The 18,237-nt window shown below is 36.6% G+C and overlaps 1 protein-coding gene across 1 annotated transcript in view; it reads right to left on the reverse strand.

The window, feature by feature from the left end:
- Positions 1–18,237, reverse strand: part of CFAP47 (cilia and flagella associated protein 47) — a 965,255-nt gene that overhangs the window by 319,037 nt on the left and 627,981 nt on the right. Inside the window, exon 52 of the mRNA XM_036744194.1 lies at positions 10,746–10,849. Coding sequence (XP_036600089.1) covers positions 10,746–10,849 — 104 coding nt within the window. The remainder of the gene's footprint in view (positions 1–10,745; positions 10,850–18,237) is intronic.

The raw sequence follows: 18,237 nt of genomic DNA on the forward strand, positions 1-18,237 counted from the left end.
AAACCAAATAAAATGTCAAAATTAATTGGGGAGAATAAAATCCAGAGATATTATAGAAAAAGTAAGAAGGTCAGGGCCTTGGTGCCACCATATCTTAAACTATACTTACAAAGCAATAATTGTCAAAACTATTTGACGAAAATAGAAATGTAAAAAAAAGAAAAATAAAATAGAAATGTAGATTTCTGGAAGTAATTCTGTAAACAAGATTTAGAAATAAATCACTAGTAATGCATCACTTGATGAACACAAGAGCATAGACTACTGATCAAGGAGTTCCCGATTCAGTGAGACTAGCTAAAACACTGGAAAGCAGTTTGACAAAAAATTACTTAGATCAACATTTTGCACTCTAAACCTCAATAAATTTCAAATGAATAAATTATAAAAATTTATGTAAATGTTCAAAGAATTATACAAGACGAGAATCTAGCCCAATATCTTCTATAGAAAAAAATGTCCATGTTTTATTTAATCTTACAAAATAATGCAAGTTTATTTTTGTTTCCCACATGATTCATTTTAGGCAAATTTGCCTATCAAAGAATCGATTAGGAGAAACTATATAAATGTTGTTTGGATTTGTGCAATCTATTTTACCATCAGTGAAATTTTTCACAAGATCTTCAGTAGTTTTCTTAAGAGTAATATTACAGGAGAAAAGGCAGCAACTCACCTAAGCTCTCCCCTAAACTTCTCCAAACACCTTGAAATAATGCAACAAAACAATTCCTGGAGCAGCAGAATCCACAAAAGGGTGGGGTGCAATCATTTTCCCACCAAAGACAACTTAGAAGGTCAATGGAAAAGGTCGGTAGCACCTGGGTAAGAGTGGAGAATGGTCCAGCACAGGCCCAGGCCCAGCAAACCAGGATCAGGCCTCGGGAGCCACTGAAGCAGCAGCAGCAGCAGCAGCAGCAGCAGCAGCATCTACTTCCAGAGCTCTTACCCCAGGGTAAAAGATTTGAACAACTAATCAGGAGAAATTACAAAGGTCTCTTTGCTGGCACTGAGGCAGGTCTTGGGTCTGGGCCATAGTCCTGGGGTGGTAGTCCCAGGGCAAAGAGGAGCACTAAAACAACAGAGTTTGTGGCCACGGTAGAGCAGTGGAACTCCTTTCAGTTCCAGGACAGAAAGGAGTGCTTGTGGTCACTCACAGAACAGGATCAAAACTCCTTGGAAGAACTGAAAACTTACAAGTCCCTAGAAGTATCTCTGAAAACAGCTGCACAAAACTATTAAAGCTTGGGACAGGATGCCCTCCACCCTGGAAGCAGAGCCCCACTTTAACAAAAATGAACAAATAGATCGGAAAAATAAGCAAACAAAAGAAAAAAATTTGACCTTAGAAAGTTACCATGGTGACAAAGATGATCAAAGCACACTCAGAAGAAGATAACAAAGTCAAAGCTCTTACATCCAAAGCCTCCAAGAAAAATGTGGATTGGTCTCAGAGCATGGAAGAGCTCAAAAATGATTTTAAAAATCATGTAAGACAGATAGTGAAAAAAATGGAAAGAGAAATGAAAATGATGCAAGAAAATCATGGAAAACCAGAAAAGAGATGCAAAAAATACTGAAGAGAATAACACCTTAAAAAACAGACTAGGCTAAGTGGTAAAAGAGGCACAAAAATTCACAGAAGAAAAAATCCTTGCAAAGTAGAATTGGAATGGAAAAAGAGGTATAAAAGTTCACTGAAGAACATAATTCCTTAAAAATTAGAACTGAACAAATGGAAGCTAATGACTTTATGAGGTCTCAAGAAACATTAAAATAAAACCAAAAGAATGAAAAAATAGAAGACAATGTGAAATATTTCATTGGAAAGACAACTGACCTGGGAAATAGATCCAGGAGAAATAATGTATAAGTTATTGGACTACTTGAAAGCCATGATCAAAAAAAGAGCCTAGATTTTGTCTTTCAAGAAATTATCAAAGAAAACTTCCCTTATATTCTAGAACCAGAGGGTAAAACAGAAATTGAGAGAATTTCGAGCAGCCAGAAAGAAATAATTTTAGTATCATGGAATCACAGTCAAGATAACACAAGATTTAGCAGCTTTTACATTAAAGGATCAGAGAGTTTGGAATATGATATCCCAGAAGGTAAAGGAGCTAGGATTATGACCAAGAACTACTTTCCCAGCAAATCTGAGTACAATCCTTTCGGAGAAAAATGGACGGTCAATGAAATAGAGGACTTCAAGCATTTTTGATGAAAAAACAGAGCTGAATAGAAAATTTGACTTTCAAATACAAGACTCAAGAGAAGCATAAAAAGGTAAAGAAGAAATGGAAATAATAAGAGACTTAATAAGGCTAAACTGATCACATCCTTACATGGGAAGATACTTGTAACTCACAAGAACTTTCTGATTATTAGGGTAGTTAGAAGGAGTATATATAGACAGAGGGCACAGGTGTGGGCTGAACATGAAGGAATCATATCTTAAAAAATAAAATTAATGGGCTATAAATAGGAATACACTAGGAGAAAGGGAATGGTGGGGTATAATGGGATAAATTATCTCACATAAAAGAGGTAAGAAAAGGTTTTTATAGTAGAGAGGAAGAGGAGGAGGTGGGGAGGAGTGAGTGAACTTACTCTCATCAGAGCTGGCTTATCAGAATTGGCTCAAAGAGGAAATCACATACACACTCAACTGGGTATAGAGATCTATCTTATGCTACAGGAAAGCAGAAGGGGAAGGGGATAAGAAAAGGGGCTTGGGGTGATGGAAGAGCAGATTGGGGGATGTGGTAGTCAGAAGCAAAACACTTGATGAGGGAGAGAGAGAATAGAATAAAAAGGGGGACAGAGGGGAATACAGCTAGTAATAATAACTATGAAAAAATTTTGAAGCATGTTTCTCTGATAAAAGTCTCATTTCTCAAATTTGTAGAGAACTGAGTCAAATTTATAAAACAGGAGCCATTCCCCAATTGATGGTAACATCCCTGATAACCAAGATGGTGTGGTTAGTGATCTAGAGCTATTCACCATGAAAAATGAAGTCAAGTGGGTATTGCTAACAATAAAATTACTAGAGGTAATGTAATTCCAGATGAGCTATCTGAAATCCTAAAAGGTGATGCTGTTGAAGTGTTGCACTCAATAAGCCAGCAAATTTGGAAAACTCAACAGTAGTCACTGGATTATAAAAGGTAAGTTTATGTTCCAATCCTAAAGGAAGACAACACAAAAAATGTTCAAATTACAGAACAACTGTTCTCATTTCACATGCCAGCAAGATTCTGTAAGCTAGGCTGTAGCAATATTTGAACCAACAATTACCAGAAGTACAGATAAGTTTCGAAGAAGCAGAGATACTAGTGATCGAAACGCGAGCATTCACTGGATAATGGAGAAAGCAAGGGACTTCCAGTAAAACATCTATTTCTGCTTCACTGATTACACTAAAGCTTTTGACCATGTGGATCACAACAAAATGTAGCAAGCCCCCCAAAAAATGGGAGTACAAGATCACCTTATTTGTCTCTTGAGCAACTTGTAGGTGGATCAAAAAGCAACAGTTAAAACTGAACATGGAATAAATAATTGACTGGTATAAGATTGGGAAAGGAGGCTTTGTCACCTTATTTATGTAATCTATATGCAGAATACATTATGCAAAATGCCAGACTGTATAAATCAAAAGCCAGAATTAAAGTCACCAGGACAAATATTAACTATCCCAGATATGCAACAGATATTACTCTGATGTCAGAAAGTGAAGAAGAATTAAGAAGCCTCTTGCTGAGAGTGAAAGGGGAAAGTGTAAAAGCTGACTTGAAGAGTAACATTAAAAAAAAAAAACTAAGATCACAGCAATTGGTCCCATTACTTTCTGGCAAATAGAAGGAAAAGAAATGGAATCAGTGTCAGATTTTATATTCCTGGGCTCAAAGATCACTGCAGACAGCTGTTGTAACCATCAAGTTAAAAGATGCTTGCTTCTTGGAAGGAAAACTATGGCAAATCTGGACGGCATATCAAAAAATACAGAGACATCACCTTGCTGCCAAAGGTCTGTGTGGTCAAAGTTATGATTTTTGCAGTAGTAAGGTATGGCTGTGAGAGCTGGACTATAAGAAAAGCTGTTTGTTGTTGTCATTTTTCAGTCACATCTGATTTTCTGTGACCCCATTTGGGGTTTTCTTGGCAGGGAAACTGGAGTAGTTTGCCATTTTCTTCTCCAGTTCTGAGGGTAGCAGAATTGACACTTTCAAATGATGATACTGGAGTGTTATCTTGACAAAACTTGATTAGTCTCTGCCCTATTTCATTTTGTACTTTAACAACAAACTTATCTGCTATCTTTTGATTTCAACAACAAACTTATCTGCTATCTTTTGATTTCCTACTTTAGCATTTCAATACCCTATGATTGATGCAACCTTTTATTTGGTGTTATTCTAGAAGATGTTATAGGTCTTCAGAGTTTTGGCCTCTTTGGCATTAGTGATTAGATCATAGACTTGTATTACTATGACGCTGAATGGTTTGCCTTGGATTCAAACAGATATCATTGTCATTTTTTAAATTATACCCCATACTGCTTTTCTCACCCTTTTATTGACTATCAGGGTTACTTCATTTCTTCTAGGTATTCTTGTCCACTACTGTGTAATATGTATGTATATTTAATAATCACCTGAATTAAATTCACCCATTCCCATCCATTTAATTTCCTTGACACCTAAGATATCAATGTTTAAACTTTCTATCTCCTTTTTTACTACACCCAACCAGCATATCTTGGTTCACAGCCTTACGTTTTAACTTCCAATGCAATATTAACCTTTGCATATTGGACTTTCCACTCATCACAAGATACAGCCATAGCTGAGCTCTCTTTTGGCTTTGGCCCCACTGCTTCATTCTTTTGGGAAATACTTGTGGTTTTACTCAAGTCTTCCCCTATAACGTGTTGGACATCTTCCCACCCGATGGGGTCTATCTTCTGATGTCATATCCATTCAGTTACCGTACTTGACCCATTTTTCCAATATATGGTCAAGTTAATGTGAGGTCTGCAATCCAGCCTGTGTATTTCCTTAATTTGGACTGGGGCTCGGCCTGTTCCCTAGTATTCCCTTTCATGTGATTCACTTGGGTTTGAAGGTTCAACATCTGTAGCATTTGCAGGAGCAGTTCTTATTTCCCTTTATTTCTCTTCCCTTTATTTCTCTTCCCTTATTTCTCCTGTTATCAAGTCCTTTACCCTGACACATTCTGTACAATTCATTGGTTGGAATGCCATCTATCATTTCAAAACCTACCCCTGCTCTCAATAGAGCAGTAAACATTTCTTTCCTTGTTACTCTATTTTGGCGCCAAGTTTGATGGTTATTCACCCTTCTCCTTTGCGGAGATCTATCCCTTCCCCAGACTCCTAGGTCATGTAACTGTAAAGTCTTATTTATCACTGTTGTAAGATGGCTCCCTACTTCCCCAAGTAACAAATTCAAAATTAGTTGTTTATAAGCAGGGGGAGCTGTCCTAATTATTAAATTCCTATGAGGCAGTCCCATTGGATCATTGTAATATTTGTCTGCTGTGCCTATCATGATAGCAGTCTTTATTACCTCCTCCTTTAGTCTCATGATACAATCTCTAAGTGAATACCAGGGTCTGTGCTCAGTGGGCCACATAGAATCAGTAGCATATCTCTTATTGCATCCCACGGCGGCTAATGCCAACAGAGTAGTCCTGCTATCACCATCTCCTTGCTGATGATGTTCCCTAAAAGCTTGTTGAACTAGAGGATCATGGCTGATACCTATGAATCTCATACAGTCTGTCCTATTTACTGATATTCCACTGGCCCCTTGATCACTGAGTCTTACCATCCAAGATATTAATGGTTCTCCTATTCTTTGGCTGAATCTACTCAAAATATCTGTGACCTCTTGCGGTGAGAAATCTTCCTGAATTTCCCTTGTAACTGAATCTTCACCTCGGGTTTCTGTCTTCCTCCTTTGTATGGGTCGAGCCCTTGTCTGATCACTTAACCATCTCCCATTCTCTGTGTCAGGGACGTCCTGAACCCTAGTAGTATTTTGTGCCTCAGCCCCTAATGTTGTCTCATTTTCCCCCCACTTGCTTCCCTTGCCACCATGGCAAGGATGAAGCAGGCAGTCAGGCTCAGTCTGGGCTGGGTTGGAATGCACTCTGGGCTTTTTTGGTCTCCTGTTGCTCTTAGCCACATTAATAGAAAAGTTCTCACTTGAGTCAGTTTGTTCTCCTGCTATCTGAGATTCCCCTTCTTGCCGTGGGGTAGGAGTGCCCCCATCTCTTTCACTTAATCTCAATCTTTCGTATACTAGCCGGTAGGCTGATAACACTATCCCGCTTTGCCTAGATAGTGATGCCCCTGACTGAATCCCAACTTCTTGTAAACACCTTTCCAAATCCCTAGGATCTCCTCTCCGTAGCCTTGGTTCCCAGTTTTCACAGGGTCCAGCTTTTTTAGCCAAATCTTTTGCTAGGGAGGAAGAAAATGGATCCTCCCACCCTGGGATATTCATCTCTTCCTCTAAAGTTCTTCTGCTTCTAAATAGAGGTCTTATACCTAGCGATCCCATCCTTGTCGCCAAATGTATTAGGAGGGCAGAGTTTATAATCTCAAAGAGGATCATATATATGTCTGAAAGGTTCGGAACCGCCGGATATAAGAAACTCTCAAAGTAGGAGGCAGAAGAATCAAAGCATATATTTAGGCTCCACAGTAACCAACCCATGAACCAGCATCCCCATTTTGACATATTGATCAAAAGCTTCTAGGCCCAATAAGTACGCCTTACAAGAGTAACCAGGAGGCTACAGAGAAGAATGATGGTGTAAAACAAAATCATGCTTCCCCCTCTATGGTAAAAAGATTACCCACTGGCTTCAAGTCCTTGTTCAGCTTCCTCCTGTAGGTCAGCTCTGCTACTGGCAGCTCCTGCTTCAGCTTCGGCTGTGGCTGTAGCTAGAGCAGCCTCTGGCTCCAACGGAAGCTGTTTTTAACCATCCGACTTCTGCGGGGGGGGGGGGGGGGGGGGGGGGGGGGGGGGGGGGGGGGGGGTAAGGTACGCCAGGGAAAGCACAGGTTCTTTCAATCTGCTTAAGCAAGGTGAAGGGGTGACCAGGGAAAGCACAGGTTCTTTCCATCAGCTTAAGCAAGGGAAGCAAAGTGAAGGGGCCGACAAGCTTACTCCAGTCCAACATACAAACAGCATTCAGTTCAGGGGAAAAAGCCAAACTAGTCAAGGGCACTTGTTGACTAAGTGCTAAGGAGCCCATTTTTGGTTGCCAACCCATCTTGCTATACAGGTGATGCAATCAGTTTAAACTCTTTTAATTAAATAGCATTACAATAATTGTCACAATAAAACACTCCCTCCTTCAACTTTATAATGTTTTCTCCCATAAATGTCTGAACCATCAGTGGAAAGAACGAGGCATATATAAGAAACACACATGGCCAGAGCAACTAATGGCTCCATCACTGAAGGATTGTCAATGTTATCTGGTCACGCAATTGCACTGTTCTCATTTGGGCCTGCTTCCTGTTGAGTTAACTTAAACAAGTAGTGGAAGGAAGACTAGAATTCAGGTCTCCTAACAGTAAGAAAAATTTCCAGGGAAGCTAGAAGCTCAGAACCACATCATCATCCTCTCTACTACCACTAAGTGGGATAAGAACAACTAAGGGAAAGAACAACCAAGAGCAGGAAATTACTACAATATCTCCACCTACTTTTTCCCCCTACCATAGTAAGTATGGAGGAAAAGAAGCAAGGTTCTCATCAAATTATAACCCACAATCCAGCAAATGAACTACTACAGCAGGGACATTATTTGCAATTCTATTGTAGATCATAGGTACGTTATCTGATTTTAGTAATAAATGACAACAGACAATCAAAGCAGTTGTTACCAAAAAATGTTCTATTATATGGTATCTTGAGTAGTGTATTTGCCTTTCACTTCCATTCAACAGGTATTTTTAAACTCTCTGTGAAAATTGTTCTGAAATGCCAGCCTAGGTTTTCAACAACAAAAAGAGAGAGAGCAAAGAAATCTCAAACACAGTACAGATAAGGAACAACTTAAAACCGCACAGCCGAGCTCTTGCTCTAGAGAAGGTAAGCAGAGCAAACAGAAAGCCAAATATTTTCCTGGGTCACCTGAATGAGGCTTCCCTCCATTAATATAAATGACAATGGCCACATTTCAGTAGCACTCAAAGGTTTACAAAGCTCTTTTTTCACAGCAACTCGGAGCTATGTAGTACAAGTATTCTTGTGCCAATGATGAAGATGAAGAGGCTGACAAAGACTGAGTGATTTGCTTAAGCTCACACAGCTACTAAATGTCAGTGGCAGCTTTCAAATAGAGATCTGACTCCAAATTCAAGAATCTTTCTACTCTATTATGCTTCCTTTCAGTAATAATAATCTTCACTAAATGAGCGTTGGCAGCACATACCAATAACAGACTTACCCATAAATAAACAATACAGAACAGATTCCTGTTTATAACGCTCCTCAATAACATCCATTGTTTTAGAAAGTTGTTGTCAAGTTGTGTCCAACTCTTCAGGACCCCTGTGGGGGTTTTCTTGGCGAAGACTGCAATGGTTTGCCATTTCTTCCTCCATCTGATTTTACAGACGAGGAAAGTGAGGCAAACAGGGTTAAGTGACTTGTCCAGAGTCACACAGCTAGTAAGTGTCTGAGGCAGGAGATCTAGATTCAAATCATGGCTCTAGTATTTGAAATCAATTTTACTAGATGTGCAACCCTGGATATAACATTAAACTTCTTTGAGCCTCATTTTCATAATCCCTAAAATATAAGACCTGCCTCATGTGGTGCTGTAAGGAAAGCATAGTGGAGGATGTGAAATGTGCACCAATTTATTTGAGATAATTAAATACAAAGGAAAATTAAAAAGGAAAAAAGTATGTTCCAAAAGATTCAAAGAGGGAGGGATCATTTCTAGTGAAGGATCAGAAAAAGCTTCATGGAGGAAAAGGTCCCTGAGTTAAACCTTAAAGAAGGGGTACATAAAAATGAACAGAAATATGGAGGAATGCATTATAGCCTTAGGGGACTGTTGTGTGAAAAGGCATGGAGGTGGGAAATATTTTTACATTATTTACAAATGGAAAGTGACAGCATTTGTTGATAAAATATATAATATATATTTTGGGTCCGTAAGGTCAACAAAGAAAACAATGATTACCAAACTATAAGCATACACAAAATTCCGACCAAGCACAAAATGTAAAACAGAAGAATCTAAATTAAGTAACATCAGGATTATTCTTTGAGATGCTACATGGTATAAACTATTCTGCTTCTCTATGAGTATTTTAAAAATAAAATAGTTACATTAAAAGAGAAAAATCAAAATTAATTAAAATATTCTCTAAACAAATTAAACATATTTCCTTGAATTCTTTTAAGAATTGGGAAAGTGAACATTTTCCTTTACCCAACAATCCAAGGAAAAGACTTAGTAATGTTTTAATCATCCATGTATGTTTAATCTTATTAATCATGGCAGTTATTTAAACCCCACATTTATGTAGATTGTTCTGAATACATTTTCCCCCAATTTGCAAAGGCTAATGTAGCAACTAGGTTGAATTCATAACCGAAACGTGGCTAAAGAGCTTATTGCTATATGTTCATTTTTGATAGGAATTATATGAGGACAAGGATTTAAGCTAAGGTTAAATTAGCTTCAGAAGATTAAATTCAAGACGCATACCCAAAGAATGCTAAAAAGTACAAGATACTACATAGCTAATAGGTTTTTGCATAAGCAAGTGAGGTTTATGTTACTAGATTTAGAAGGAGGATTTTAACAGCATCTCCAAAATGATCACTTATGCATGGCCATTTTTTTCCCCAAAGATAGCATTAGAGCATACAAGAAAAAAAAACTCATTTATTTATTGAGGGAATTGAGAGGATTAGAAGAGCAAGTGGTGGTAGAAATTGAATGAACCACACTGACTCCATCTCGTGACTCAGTTCTGGAGCTAGCTTGGTTCCCTTTCTGTTCAAATCGTGTGTAGTGTAGTCCAATTTCTGACCTGTGAGAAAACTTTATGGACTAGTGAGAATGGTAAGTGGTTATTATTCCACTGTTTGAACCAAGCCTTGCATATCTGGGAAACTGTACCACTTTTACCTATTGCTTAGAGACCCTTAAATGAGGACTTAGTTTATGCTGACCAGAAACCCAGTCAGATCCAAAGACTGGTGCAAGGAGCTTTCTCACAATTCTCAAGCAACCCTTAGGCCCCATCTAAAAACTGGTCCCATACTGATGAGTCAGTTATTGTTTCCATGTTCCTTTGACTGAGTATAAACACTTGGGAGAAGTGGGATGCCTCTTTTGCTGATTTCAGGGACTTGCCCCTGTTCACTCTCCCCTTACCAACTTGGAAAATCCCTAATCTTTCCTCCAACTAGAAATCAGACTGCCTAACTTTGTATTCTGACTGTTTCCTTTTAATTGGGCTTATCTGATTAAGTGTTTTTAATGTATAAATGTCTGTCTCACCCTGTATTTGGGATCTAATGCCAAAGCTGAGGAGGTATGGTTGTTGGGGAATTGCCATTTCTTAATAAATTGATATGCTCACAAACTTGAACCTTTGTTTCCTCAGTCATTTCATCTTTTACCCACCACATTATACAGTAAAACATTCTTTGGAACATTTTAAGGGGACTTACCAAGATGGCACAAGTCACTTCAATAGTATCTACAGGTGGTGCAGGGAAGCTATTAATTTCTAGGAAAAACCAGACTTTTATATGTGAAACACTTCCTCTGTTATCTGAAAAAATAAAATCACAATATGTTTTTAATAAATTTTCCTACAGTGACTTCTCAGTATCTGTAACATACAAACATTTCCATCTTTCCTACTAACCATGAATCAGACATTTCTATGTTATTCCTTTAGTTAGCTACCATAAAGTACCCTAAGGTAAAGTCTAATTACATTAGACAAGTTTTGGTAGAAGAAAATGCAGCAGAAAGAGGAAATGTGTAGCTCAAGGGGTATTATGGGAGATGGCAAGTCCAGAAGAGGAGGTTGGTGGAGAGGGGTGGGCTAATGTTGAGGAGTGGTGCAGGAGTATGTTGGAATCAACCCTTACCCACCATAGTCAACAGTTACATTTTCAGTGTGAACATTTACACCTCAGAAATTGGCTAACTACAAATCGGCGTGTGATTTGTTTTTTTCTTGATTCTGTAAACTTAAGAAAGTAACGCAGAAAATATTGATAATGAAAATTAAACTCAAAAGTGTGTTCTGCATACATTTTTTTCCAGAGTGCAGATGGTTTAAACATTTACCAGTGCTCCCTTACATTGAGGCCACTGAAGGCAAAAAAATTAATCCACATTATGTCTGGGGTCTCTCCTGATCGGTGACTAAGGATGTATAGACATCAATTTTAAAGCCATTCATAAGTTTAACTTTGTCAGAATAAAAGCAAGTAACTAGAGGGCTAATGCAGTGGATAGAAAGTGTTGGACTTGGATTCGGGAAGAACTGAGTTCAAATTCTGCTTCAGACACTTGCTAGCTGATTGTCACTTGCCAAGTCACTTAACCTTTCTCTGCCCCTTGTTCCTGCTCTGTAAAATAGGAGTTAAATAGCACTTACCTCGCAGGGTTGGCTTTGCAAATGTTAACATACTCTATAAAGAATGTCAATTATTATAATGGAACTAATTCATCAGAGGACACTGGCAAATCAGACCACTTTATGGCAGCATTTGCAATGATTACCTCTTCCATTCCCCAGTACTTTATTTAACTTATTACATTTGTATAATGATTTTATGCTTGTTTTCTACCTCGCCTGAAATGAATGATCTGACAATTGTTTAACAAGATTAATTCCCTTGCTGTATCTTTAAAGGAATCTTAATTTTTTTAATGTATAGATGAGAGATAATGAATAGAATGCTGAAAGGGGCATTTTTATGATTGTATAAGAAAAGATGATATACACAGTTACAAATCAAAAGCTTTTTATGATCAACAAACTATACTTATCTAGGTGATTAATTGGTATGTAGACATATTCTTTTGCCAGGGCTACACCTATCCTGGTAGAATCTGCCAGAACTCATACTGTATAGGCGTAGCCTTTAAGAGCACATAATCACCTCAACACAACAATGAGCTATCAGAGAAGGAATCTGTGGAAGTAACACTTAATACATAATAATACTAATAAATTCAATCTGATTATAAAAATGAATATCAGGAAATATCAGGCAGGCCTGGCTTAGTTGCTATTTTTTCCATGAAGCCCATTCTTTCCTAATTTCTAGGAAAAATCACCTTTCACCTCTGATTTTTTATTGCACTTTACTTATACTTTTCCAATTAATTTATTACATTCTAATCTGTATCATAATCATTTATGTTCATTTCTTATCTTTCATTCTAGATGTGAGGTCCCTGAGGGCATGGATTCTTTCTTCCTATTCACATATTTATAGCTTATAGCAGTTAGAATAGTGATTTCTCAAGGGAGGTTATTAATAAATGTTTGTTGAATTCAATTATTCACGTTTTTAAAAGATATAATTTTATTTTCCTTTGAAAATTTAACAAATTAGACATATACTAAAGCACTTAGTGTGTGAAAAATAATATAGTCCCTGTTCCTTGGGAGTATATAGATTAATAGGGATATTAATAGTATACATAATAAGTACAATCGACACTGCTATAAAGTGTGAATTTGTTCCAACATAATTCATATACAAGAAAACATTTTGAATATAACTCAAATTTCAAGTTGGCTTCTGCCCGACTTCTTCTTCTCTGAGAAGCAGTAAGAATGTAGAAAATGCAACCACTTCACAGGGCATAGTGCTGACATAGTTTTTTGGCATACCCCTAATCTTATTTTTTCCCATGAGCTCTATGGGCAATATTGCATAATTTGGCATACTGGGTGCACATGACAAGTTATAGCTGCCTCTATTATATAAGACTAAAAGTTTTAAAGGCAAGTATAATAAGAGGGACATCACTTTGATCAAGGTGAAAAAAAATGGAAGCCTTTATGGAGAAGATCGCACCTGAATTCAGCCTCAAAAGAAGAAGATCATTGCAACAATTTCAGATGAGGGTGGAGTGTGAAATAAGTTTCAGGTATAAGGTATGAGCTCATGCTAATACACAGAGGCAGAAGAGGGAAGGACAATATTTTAGAATAGCTACTATCCCAGTTTCTTGGAAAATATAGTACATGAAGTATAGTGAAATGAAAAGGAGGCCAAGTTTTTGAAGTCGTCAGTTGCAAGGCTTAGGAGTTAGTAATTTTGCTATCCAGGAATGGGGATCCACTGATTTTTTTTAAACAGAGGAGTAACATACTGAGACCCATGAATTAGGATGATTATTTTTTGTAGCAATGTGAAAGACAAATTCAAGAGGCAAGAGGACTAATAAGGAACAATTTGAATATATTCTATCCAGAGGAGATGAGGATTTGAACCAAATTACCTACCATGATATGAGTGGGAAAGAACGTATAGAAGCAATATATCGCCAAGACACAATTAACTAAACTCAGCAACTGATTATTTGTGGGAGAAGAAGTGAATCAAAAGATAACTGCCAGGTTTCAAGCTTCAATGACTAGGAAAGTGTTGATACCCTCAGTGGGAATAGTGAAGTAGGGAGAGAACAGGTTTGAGTGAGGAGGGGATGTGTTAGTCATAGTGACACAGAGAAACTAAGAAAAAAGTTCTCTTCTCTGTACTTCTTACTCTTGGAAATCTATCTTAAAATAAATCCTGATTCTGAAAACCGAAACTTCTCTCACTAGAAATTCAAAAGTCATTACCCTATACAAGATGATGTCATATGGCTATTATATTCCTATTATATTCAATGGCACAGCTTGCCATTGAAATTACTCCTAGAATCAGTTATCTTGAAAGCAAAATATGATGAGCTCAAATAAGAATAGGGCTTCAAAACTGAAGAGAAAGAGGTCTATTATACAACCTAGTTTCAAAGAATAGACCTTAGGACAAAGTAGTTATATTCACCACAAAGATATCTCATAGCCTATAGCTTCAAACTCGAATGATAAAGTGATAAGATTAGAAAAATCACATAAAAGAAAATGACATAAACCCATAAGAAACATCCTCTCAGAAAAACCCTAGGTAGCATAGTGAGAAGCATTTTGAAATGCTTACATTTACATTTAAAAAAATTCAAATTTGGTTGGGATACATGAGTTAAATAAAATTCACATTTAAGAAACAGAAATGTAGTAGGAAACTCCCAAAGAAGACAAAAAAAAACGCAGGGTTTTTATCTTTTCCAAAATGTCCAAGTAAATGACAGAAAATGATTCCATATATAACATATTCACTTTTTATGTTGGCAAAGAACTTGAAACAAAGTAGGTACCAACTGATTACAGTATAGCTAAATAAATTTGAAATGGAATGTTATTGTATTATAAGAAATAACAAATATGAAGAATTCAAAGATGTAGGAGAACAGGTAAAGTAAACTGATACAGAATAATCAAAACAAGAGAAATAATAAGCGTAATGAAATCCAGCAATTTAAGTGGAAAGAATAAAATAAACTGAAGGCTGCTTAGTTATAATGAACAAAGCTGCTTGTGCCTGGAATACACCTCTCTCCATTGAAGGAGATGAGGGGAGAGATTATATGAAGTGAAATATTATATGCAATTATTCCTTTCATATCCCTGGGATTAGGGGCATGGTGCTGCCATGATCTGGAAAATCCACATAATTTTTTTGGCCTTCCCTTCATACAAGAGAAAAGAAATTGTGTATATTTATGGTATTAAAAGAAAAACATATTGATATTATACAATACTATACATATATTACATGCATTTCTGAGCTTCTTAACTTTTTCTGTATCATCTGCTGGCCTTTGTGTGTTACCTGCAGCTTCTGCAAAACTCCACAAAATTCCCATTTAATTTTTTATGCTGACCCATGATATTTTGAAACTGTAATGAGGAAAGTTGTGATGTGGAAGGGATAACTGTATACTAACAGATGTTATCAACATGCTTGTTTGATCGACCTGCTTCCCACAACTACTTCTTTTTAAATCAGTTTAAAGGGATAGACTTCTGTGTTAAGGAGACAAAGAGAGATATTATTTGGAAACTGATATAATGTTAAAGTAAAAAGCATCACTTAATTTCTTTAATCCAAGGAGGAAATCAAGTTACTATGTAAAGACAAATTTTGAAAGCTGAAAAAAAAGTTTCCTTCTCTTTCCACTACAGCACAATTGCCTTTCAATGATTAAAAAAATAATGATACTGGTACAGTGTAAAGTCAGTCATGAAAATGGTAGGATGGCAGGGCAGGGATATTGAGAGGGAGAGGAAAATTATGGTCTTTTAAGACTTGAGCAGTAAGTCAAAAGAGAATTCAATGTGATAGCACACAGAGGCAAGTTCTAAAAGTAATATATCACTTTCTTACTAGGTTTTCATGTGAACCAATGAATTTGGGGGAGCTTAAATATTGGTGTTTTTTTTAATTCATTTAAGTTGTCTTCAAGTTGACACTTTATCTTAGAATAATGACCTGGGTAGTGAAAGAATCAAAAGAGAAGGAAAAATGGAGGTAGAGTTAATGAGAAATTTATATTGTAGATAAAACACTTATTCTCCACATTCTTAGTAACTCTGTACAAGAAAGTGTTCACTATAAACTTTCGGTTGATCCCGTAATGTAGAAATATTTTAATATGTAAGCACTCAGATTTTTAAGAGTAATATTTATGAGAAAACAGCAGTATCCCATTTGGGGTCATTGTCGGTAACAGAATATTCTGTGGGACATACCATAGACCTGACACAGCAAGGCGGCTCTGTCCCTCTGTGTGGTAAAAGCTAATAATAGAGCATCGAGAGCATTCTTGCTTTGTTGAAAATGTCATCTTTTCAGAAGGGACCAAGAAAAACTCAGTGATGAAATAGAAGAAGGAAGGAAGGAAGGAAGGAAGGATGAAAGAAAGGAAGGAAGGAAAGAAGGAAGGAAGTAAGGAAGGAAGGAAGGAGGGGATGGAGGAATGGAGGTAAGGAAGGAAGGAATGGAGGGATGGAAGAAAGGAAGGGATGGAAGGATAGAGGGATGGAAGAAAGGAAGAAAGGGATGGAGGAATGCAGGTAAGGAAGGAAGGAATGGAGGGATAGAGGGATGGAATGAAGGAAGGAAGGAAGAAAGGAAATATACTTTTATATATCACTTACTAACTGACCAAGTTATCTCTTGTGATCTCTGCTCTACAGTAAGAAGGGGATTCCTCTATAACACACATGTACTAGGGAAAAGGGCTATGGTGGCTCTATAATGTGACAAAGATCACTGATAAAAGAGGAGAAGTCATCAAGATCAGTCTCTATGATACGTAGTTCAAAGACAAATGGTAGGTGGAATCTTGTTAGGAAATATTTTGAAAATGATTGTGAGTAATCTGAGTTCACAGAATCATAAATTTAGAGCTAAAAGGATCGTAGAGGTAATCTAGTACATTTCCCTCATTCTAGAGAATACAAAACTGAAGCCCAGAAAAGTTAAGTAACATGTTTATAATCATATACGTAGTAACCAGAAGAGATGGAATCTAAACTCAAGTCTTCCAACTCCAAATCTAGTACTTTTTTTCCATTATTCTCTGCTGTCTTTCCTTTCTACCACACCCCAAGAGAACATAACTGAATAGACCATGGAGAGACATACACCAGTGCTTAGTATGGTGCCTCTCACATAGTAGGTGCTTAATAAATGTGTTGATTTTTGATTGGTTGACCAACACAGGGAAATTCATTATTATATCCTGGGGAGCTAGGATGTCTCCTTATTGTCATTTCTTCTTAATTAGCTCCATAATAATAATTTCTAAGGTTTCTTATAAAGAAAATCATATATCGGGATGAATTTTGGAGGTGAGATTAAGAATTTTCTTGTGGCATTTTGGCTGTCAAAGATCATTATAAACATTTATTGAATTAAGTAACATTTAATGCAATCTGTAAGAAAGTCTAAAGGGAAAGGAGTAAAAAATTGTCAAAACATCTATAGAAAATATATGTTGATAATAAAAATATTTCCAAAGTTGAAAAACTATTTTATCATACTCATTGTTATATATAAATGTTTAGTTAGTAAGACTATTATTCTACTCTTAAGTTAAAATGAATTTGACCAATCCATTTAAAGAAACATAAATATATATATATATATATATATATATATATATATATATATATGTGATTGTGTGTGAGTATATGTGTATCTCAGATACACAAAAGTGTCAATATAAGAAGTGCATAAGTAATCAGTAATAAAAATTACAGGATAATATGGCTAAAATTTTAAATTACTATGTTGTTGCTTAAATTCTCCAATTTAGTGTAGAATATAACACACACAAATTCAGTCGTATGTAATTTAGTTATCAATTAATTTTAAAAAGTTATCTACATAAGTACATTATAATGTCATCAAACTTCATTACAGAACACTAAAAAGAGTTGAAACCACCAGGAGACCAAAGAAAAGTGCACAGTTTGTGGGGACCTATGCAATCTGCCTAAACTGTAGAATGAGTTTAATAAATTGCTAGTGATCTGTCAAAAAGTCTTTTTATCTTTAAGCCCTTTTCCCAGATTCCTATTACAGTGACATTCCAGCTAACCAGTACTGAGTCAATGGAATCAAAGGACTGGTACTTCCTCCTGAGTCTACTGCTTATTGGTTGTGTGACCTTAGGTAAGTCATTTAACCTTTCTGTCTTTGGTCTTTTCATCTGTTACATGATGGGGCTGAACTTGATGACCTTCCCACTCAAAATACTATGATCATAGGAAACTAGTTTCAAGAGTTGAAACACCTGAGAAGATCTAAAGAACTGCAATTTTTGAAAATGCCTATTTGAAGATAAAATTTCTCATTTTTTCAAAAGTCTGCAATGTTTTTGAAAGTGTCTGGAAAAGAGAATAGGTTTAAGAACTCAGTTTGAGAGATTTTACACGTGTTGACTATGGTCATTGGAGCTCACGAAGTTAAGTTGTGACGAAACATAAGTTTCTGTCTGATTTTATTTTTTATTTTAATTTTTAGATCTGAGGGATTGCAGGTAAGTTTTTCATGACTTGTAAATCTAGCTTAC

The sequence above is a fragment of the Trichosurus vulpecula genome, chromosome 2 (assembly GCF_011100635.1).
Source record: "Trichosurus vulpecula isolate mTriVul1 chromosome 2, mTriVul1.pri, whole genome shotgun sequence".
In the NCBI taxonomy this organism is placed as follows: domain Eukaryota; kingdom Metazoa; phylum Chordata; class Mammalia; order Diprotodontia; family Phalangeridae; genus Trichosurus; species Trichosurus vulpecula.